Consider the following 8,310-nt stretch of genomic DNA (forward strand, 5'->3'; position numbering starts at 1 on the left):
TGGAGAAAGAGCAGCAAGCATTCTTTGTTGACATTACTCCAACCCCTCCCTCTGTACTTAATAAAAGGAAATCACAAACTGTAGATTGCCCCTAATTCAGTGTGCATCTGTCTTGAGCTGTCGGTATGTCTGCCTGTGTCTGTGTCTCTGTCTGTCTTGGTGTCTCTCACGCTGTGTCCCAGTCCCAGGGCACACACACCTCCCCATCCAGCATGACAGCGTAGTAGTGCGTCACCCAGAGCCTTGCCCCGGTCAGAAGCGGGGAGAGGCGGTAGGCAGCCTTCAGGAGCCTCTCAAGACACTGTATCATCATATCAGGCATCACCGAGTCATCCTTCTCTAAGAACTCGAGGCCAAGCTCCCTCTTGCACTCCTCATACAGCTGCTTCTCACGGTCCTTGATGCTGTAAAAAAATAAAGGCAGTGTTTGGAGATTGATGGGGTGGCAGGTGAGGTGTGGATGGATAGTGTTTTGCTACTTAGGATAAAAACTTCTTGGCTGTGTTGAGTCTGAAGTTATGAGCTGAACTCTTGAATTTTGCCATGAACACTAATTGTATGGAATCTGGGGATGCAGACTAAAGCTAAAATGATGGCAGGAGAAAAAATCTGTATTCCTCAGTCATAAAGTGAATTGACAGGATTGAAAAATACACTAAGAGAGGTGTGAGGAGGAGGTTGTGAATAATGCAAAAAAAGTGTATGAAGAGAGAGAAATGGAGACTTTCATCCAATGGGCACATCTTCAAAGGGAGTTCCCAGAGGGGACAGAGCACCACAGCTAAAGAAAAAGACAAATGTCCGGGGGGAGACTGAAGACTGGAAGACATGGATCAGTCTCTTGTCACCAGCCAAGACAGCCTCAAAAAAATGACCATATACATAAACCTCAGTGATAAAACCACTGAACACAACATGTAACTCATCAATGATAGCTGTAATATCTTCTGACAACATTCTGCTGCCAAGCATCATTCACAATACAATCAAAACCATTAAAATCCAACAAAATGACTTATCAATGTCTTGACTGACCCTTCGTAGTTTGTGATCATTTTCTCTGCCTGTTCCATGTTCTCTGTGATGAAGTTGACTAGAAGCCATGGAGGGCAGGAGGAAGGAGCCAGAATCTGACCTGTGGGGGACAGCATCAGGGGTCCTGCAGCTCTGCAAAGAAAGCCGATTCATTACCATCTTATCTGTCACACCTATTCCTTCACCTGCTTCTTGGAATATTCTTGAGGGGGTGGCTATAACAAATGGTCCACCAACTCCTATTCATACAACAACACTTCATATTATAGTACTGTACTAAGTTTTCGACCTTGTTCCCCATTTCAGAGGTGGCCTAGGCCTTCTAGCGAATACTGATATTTTCTGTAAAGCTGATATTTAAAGGGCTGACAGTTCAGAGATGAGCACTGCAGCCATGTCACCATGTGCAGCTATAATGTATGCACCCAACTTTACATGATATTTTCTAATATCAAGGAGCTGACCAGTCTTCAGCTTTCTACTGTTTCTAATGATCACAAAGATGACTCACGATTCCACCACAAGCTGCAGGGAGGACAGGGACTCTGGCCAATTCTTGGGGAAGGCGTCACGGCCTCGGTAGTCCCCAAGGGCTGTGACCAGACGACGCAGGTGCTGGATGTAGTTTTCCAAGAGTACGTAGGACTGGTACTTCCTGAAAAAGGAAACAATCATATAATGGAGGAAAGAAATCAGGCAATGTACAAAATATGTAAAATAAAACAATGACGTTAAGTACATAGACACTACTCTCACCTCTGTGTGATCTGAATGTCCCTCAAGGCATTGGACACAGCCTTTTGCATGTCTGGAATGCGCTGTAAGATTGCGTCCTGCTCGGGAAGCTTCACAATCAGCTGATGGTACAGATGGACTCTTATGTTGTAAGTCAAGTCTTTAAGGTTCATATTTTATTTTGTGATGACGTACTGTATACAATAAAAGGCAGTATATATTTTTTGCACTGAAAGTGTCACTCAAGATATAAAAGGTAAAAACTGTTGGCATAGTCAAGACTGAGGACACACTCATAAGGGAGATGACTCATTGCTTGTAAACATAATATTATGTCTTCCTTTTGTGTGTTCTCACCTTGAGCCACTGATTCCGGACTTCTGAGGTGCTGAGAATGACGCCGCCCTCAAAGCTCACACCCGTCTCATTGCCAAAGTGAACTGCTCGGCCTGAGGTGGTGGCAGAATCAATGTTATCATTTGTGAGGTCCGGGATTTTCTCACCTACTTCCATTTATGAAATACTAAAAATTTCTATACACAACTTTTCATTCATTTATCTTATATGTTTAACCTACTTATCACCATGTTAAAGTTGAACTGACAGCCATATCTCAATATATTGTTAACAGCTTACAAGTTCTATGAAAAATGACTAAAGAAAATATGATTCCTTCACAGCAAGCTCTTTGCCAAACCTCTTAGAATTTAACTATCTGGGCATTCCCTTCACACAGTGAAAACAGCAAAAATATTTTTAGCTGTCTTTTGGGCACACAGTCATTGCTTTCTGCAGTACTCTCATTTTTCCTCAACATTCCTCCCATATACTCTCTCTCTCTCTACATTCCTCCCTTACATAATCACCCTGGATAACCCTTCCCTACAGAATCTTCCACCACACCCCTCTCTTAAGTCTTTCCATACTCATCAGTAGTAGCCAGCTCCCCTTCAGGATGTCTTACTTTCCCCTTAAACAATTCTGTAGCAGCTTCCTCACCCCTGATGATGTCCTTCACCTCATGGTGGTGCATCATGAGGGAGCGGAGGCCCTGAAGGCAGCCCCGCAGGTGTGTGGTGCCGAGGCCTCGCTGCCATGTGAGTTTGGTCAGCCCCAGCTCCTCCACCAGCTGTTTCTGAAGGTTTGCGATGTCTTTCCGTACGGGCTCACTCACTGCCAGTCGCTTCTCAGCCTCGCCCATGTTCTTGACGAGCCATGAGCTGCAGATATTGACTTGCTACAATTACTGGTGCTTGTGGTGCTCCTGTTAAACAAGTGTCACTGCTGGGTAATGTAAACTTGAAGGTTCATACCAGGTGCTGCTATAGCAAGGATTTTATTCCTACTGTTTCTAAATAATGAGTAACCTGATTAAGAGAAAGAAAATGAATGATTGAGTCTTTCCCTTGAAGCATTTCTTTCACAGCACATTACAACTCTCCATGAGTGAGAAATAGCTAGTACTAATATTAATAAAAAGAAACTGAAATTAACTAGAGTGCAGACTGGACATACATGAGTATAACTTTCAACAGAAACACCCTTACTATAGATCATCTTTTTTCTGCACAGTCGACAGCTCCTCCTCTGGGTTGAAGATGGTGGCATTGTCATAAAAGGAGCGAGACCACATGATCTTCCTGTCGGGTTTGTTGGGCTGCTGCGGGAGGCTGTCCACGTACTTGGTGGGGAGATGAAAGACACTGAGGATCCCGTGGACAGTGTCTCGCAGGGAGGGCTTGTTGAGGCGGAGGTCAACAGTGTGGAGGTTGCCTGTGGAGTAAGAGGGAAATATATATGATAAATAAAGAAATATATCTCAAGAGTATTACCTAAACTGAATCACTTGTATTATGTCACACTTGTACAGATATGAGAAACATGGAAGGAGAGTGCTTGAATATATGGTAGAGACAGAGAGAATGTAAGAATCCGTGTATATGAGGATGGAGTGATACATTTATTTTATGTATTACATTTATATTCAGCTAGTGTCATGATGGAACAGATGATAATAACAAACCTTCCATATTCTTATTTCTGATGTAGAACTGAAGACTGACAGGACTGGGTCGCTGGTCGTTGATGAGAAGGTCGATGTGGTTGTTGAGGAGCTTGAGGGAGGCATCATTGATGTGTTGGGCGCGCGGGTGCTGTGCAAACAGGTCAGGGTGGACCAAGAAGTAGAAAGGTCGCAAAGCTGTGGTGACTTCCGCAGAGGACAGACCACAGCACTGCTGCCTCGACAGCTCGGGAAGGACTTGTGATGCTCTCGCCGACAAGATAAATCTGCATCACACCACACAAGTGTTTCATGAGTGTTTGCCCTTGTATTCCCGAGCTTAATACTAGATGCAGGTCACATGGGATATTAGAGAAAAGTTAAATTTCACAATTTAAGCTTCACTTTAGGAAAATGAAAAGGAAAAAGACACTTCATCTATGGATTTTGTTTACCTAGATCTTATCTTTTTCTATAAGTAAAATGAGTGTTGCAAGGAGTGAAGATGAAAATTATATTCAACCCAACAGCATCACATTTAGGAGTGTTTTGGCATGCAAGAATGACCAATAGTTCTTGTGAGTCACGCCAGTTTATGTTCTGGCGTGTCTGATTTCTAATATGTCCCCCCAATTCCTGGCAAAAATTCTTACTCCCCTGCAGGACATGACTGGGTTGCCTTAAAAGTGATGTCATAGAGGAAAATACAGAAGAATGGCAGGCACTGCAGCTCCTTAGACTGGTAGCAATGACCATTTCTAAAACTTGTTCATAACCCTGCCAGGTGGGGCCAATAATGAGTTCATGAGGATCCTGTCATGCTGTTGATGCACCACAGACCAGTTTACAGTATCCTTGCAGGATTAGTAAGGACTTTCCAGTTGGAAAACACACACATCATCGGCATCAATACAAGCAACAATGACAGTCGATATCATTTGTCAACAGGTGCTGTGCACAAGAGTAACTGTTCACATATCACAATGGGGTTACTTTTTTGTGCTGATCTGGCTGGGAGGCCAACAAAACAAACTGCACTCCTCCGTTGATATCAAAAGACAGATTTTTTGCCTGAATGCCATCCTTTTGTCCAGTGATGGGGTGTGGGAATAAATGGAAAAAGTTCCCCGATAAGTCATTCTACAGACTAAAAGCTGTGGGCAAGATACAGGGACTGAATGGAGAGAAAATAACACGAGAACACTGAGGGCAGTGAATGGCACCTATACCTTGTAGAGAAAAAATGTTTTAAGAATTTCTGACTGATACAATGATGCTAAATAGCTCATGAAATTTTTCGGTTAAGATTCGTTTTAGGTCCGTGCCAGTATCTCATTACCTACCTTATGAAACATCAGTATCTCTTCATATATCTTTTCTACAAACCTTCAACAGTCATGGAAACGCTTTGAAAATCCAATTGAAGGAATTTTTTTTACTCTTGAAAATATGGGATAATGTTTACGAAAGCGCGTCGCCTCCTCTGGTGCTGGCCGCGGCGACGATGCAGCCGGTGTTGCGAGAAATACCTCCTCGCTGAAATAAGTCACATATATATGTAATGAGGGGCGCAGCCCCCCCGTTAGTAGGTTGTAAAGTTCGGTTGGAGTAGTTTAAATATGCTCCCTGACCCTAAGCCCTCTGCGAGCTATTTTACGGCTGCGGCGGCTGCAGCGTCGTCGCGGCCAGCACCAGAGGAGGCGACACGCTTTCATAAACATTATCCCCTATTTTCAAGAGTAAAAAAAGTCCTTGAATTGGACTTTCAAAGCGTTTCCATGACTGTTGAAGGTTTGTAGAAAAGATATATGAAGAGACAGTGATGTTTCGTAAAGTAGATTATGAGATACTGGCACGGACCTAATACGAATCTTTACCAATTTTTCTATTAAACTATACACGTTGTACTTGTGACCAGATCAACGCGTATTGTCCTTCATGAGCAACAAAACAAGAAATAGTGTTGGGTCGTTATAGCCCGCCCCTTCCCGAGTGATTGTAGTAAGACAGCATTCAGGGGGGCCGCGGGAGGAAAGTGCAGGGCAGTGGTAAGGATTCTTGGACAGGGCACAACCCGGCACGTGTGTGTAAGTGCAGCACAGCAGGGCATGCGATAAGGCGGGGACGGCCGCGCCTGGCTGGAGGGTGTGTGTGGGGGCAAACTCGGCCTCGGGAACACTGCTGCGGCCCGCCTCACCTCCATCCTGTCTGGCGGAGGGGCAGGATGATCATCTAGGGCGGCCCTGCGTGCTGTTCCCGTGTGTGTGTGGGTGGGTGGGAGCAAGACACGCGATGGACCAACTGCGTGACGGGGAACAGCTGACCAGGTAAACAACTTCTGCCCGATCCGCGAAATATGCCGAGACAGGCCGAATAGACTCCACTTTATAGATACTCTTTATATATATATATATATATATATATATATATATATATATATATATATATATATATATATATAGAGAGAGAGAGAGAGAGAGAGAGAGAGAGAGAGAGAGAGAGAGAGAGAGAGAGAGAGAGAATTACATAGAATTACATAGATAACCAGACCACACAGGCCAGGCTCAAACTATAGTCTATTCATTTGGGCAAGGCCACTCACGGTAGTAGTCCCAGCGACTCCACTTCCCCCTTCTGGCTGGGTAGCTCTAAGCGGGGTGATGTAACCTACTTGTCATGTTAAGTAGTCAACATAACATAAAAAATGTTAAGTAGTAATAATAAAATCTTAAGTAGTCAACATAATATGCATATCTAACACAAACTGCTAATTTCTGTTCACACACAGAAATTAGCAGTTTGTGTTAGATATGCATTTTATGTTGACTACTTAACATTTTATTATTACTACTTACCATTTTATGTTGACTACTTAACATGACAAGTAGGTTACATCAAACCGCTCGGAGCTACCTAGCCAGTTATTTGGTGACATATTATTTCACTTGGGTTTAGGGGCAGACCACCTACTCTTAACCATATGGTCTGTGTGGTCTGAATACCTATGTAAATCTCTCTCTCTCTCTCTCTCCAGGAATAGTATCTGCTGGACTGCTGTATCATCAGACCCAAGAACATAGTGCTGATGTAGGCTACTGTTCTCCGTGTGCCATCCACAGTATGAGTATACTTAGCAGATTATCAGATAAAAGTAAAATCTCTGATTTATTAATACCTCCTGCAAGTGGTCACCTGCACACATCTGTTTGGGCTGCTTGTATGTCCTTCAGAGGATGAGGCTAATGTTAACAATGCCATGATATAATATACTTTATTTGGTTTTATTAATACATAATATTTGAGACCCAAAACAGGAATGATCAGAACAGTGTGGACACCACCGAGGTGAAGACCTGGGGTGACACCAAGCATGTTGTGAGTGTGGCCTACGTCAAGGAGGCTGTGGAAGCTGTGGAGGCTGAGGAGTATGTTTAAAGGTCAACGAAAAGATTGTGGGGACTGAGGAGGAGGTTGTGAAGGTAGATGAGCAGGTTGTGGGGGTCAAGGAGGTTGTAAAAGCAAGGTGGTGGAAAACTGCTTCCATTGTCTTATATCTTCATTACATGGTCTCACCTCTAAGTATTTACCTCCATGGTGGACACAGGTACAAGCTACACTTCTGAGAGTACTAATATGCTGCTGGAACACTGCAACACCTGACTCAACATATGTAAGCACAGCAGTAACACATCACAGGGATCAACAAGTCCATTATTATGACATTAATACCTGATGCAATACAATTAGATTACAGTTGCTAGATTTCCTGAATGTCTAACAAAGATCATTATTTTTTGGGGAAATAATTATACATTCATTATAAGGACATTTTTGACCTGTTGGGTAAAGGAGGCGGAAGGAGACATGGATGTATTGAGGTGAGTTTATTCCTGACTAGTTTCATTTACTGCTTGAAAAAAAACTAGTTGGGAATAAACTACACCTGTGTCTCCTTCCTCCTCCTTTACCTGTACTACATTCATCATTGCTAGGAAGGCTATATGCTTCCACGCTCGTCTTCTTCAACCAATGAAGGCTCCCTGTGCTACATTATTTGTCATTATTATCATTATCATTATTGAGATCCATAAAAAGGAATCAACGGAAAAGTCAGTAATTGGTATAAACACAAACAGCATCCCCTCGATGAGCAGATATGGATGTGAAAGATAAGAATGACAGTAAAGTAAGGAAAAGGATGAAAAATAAATTGTATATATAGCAGTCTCCATCAAGGCCCAGGTACCACAGGCCACTCAGTATGAAAGAGAGGCTGTGAGAGAGTCAGCAGTGCGGGGAGCCACCATTCTATGTGTGTGCGTGTGTTAAAATAAAATGATAATGTGTTCTGTGGGGGGAAATCCTGCTACTGTCTTCTGAGTCCATCTTTCACACAACTTCTATTATAACTATCTTGAAATTGTGGAAAGAAAAGAAAGAAAAGTTAAATTATGAAAGAAAGATAAAAGTGGAAAAGAGAAAAGTAGAAACAGTTGTGCCACATGAAGAATGCCTGGATGAAGTGCCGACGTAGGAAT

General features: G+C 43.0%; 1 protein-coding gene across 1 annotated transcript; it reads right to left on the reverse strand.

Moving 5' to 3' along the window:
• Nucleotides 1-6,122, reverse strand: LOC126998010 (T-cell activation inhibitor, mitochondrial-like). The gene is made up of 9 exons (XM_050859289.1): nucleotides 5,970-6,122; nucleotides 3,794-4,059; nucleotides 3,318-3,543; nucleotides 2,770-2,990; nucleotides 2,128-2,219; nucleotides 1,792-1,892; nucleotides 1,547-1,690; nucleotides 1,036-1,167; nucleotides 1-404 (listed from the first exon to the last, which is right to left on the reverse strand). The coding sequence occupies exons 1-9, from the start codon at nucleotides 6,002-6,004 to the stop codon at nucleotides 167-169; spliced, it is 1,455 nt and encodes a 484-aa protein (XP_050715246.1). The 5' UTR covers nucleotides 6,005-6,122; the 3' UTR covers nucleotides 1-166.
• Nucleotides 6,123-8,310: the final 2,188 nt, after the last annotated feature.

This window comes from Eriocheir sinensis, chromosome 13, assembly GCF_024679095.1.
Source record: "Eriocheir sinensis breed Jianghai 21 chromosome 13, ASM2467909v1, whole genome shotgun sequence".
Lineage (NCBI taxonomy): Eukaryota > Metazoa > Arthropoda > Malacostraca > Decapoda > Varunidae > Eriocheir > Eriocheir sinensis.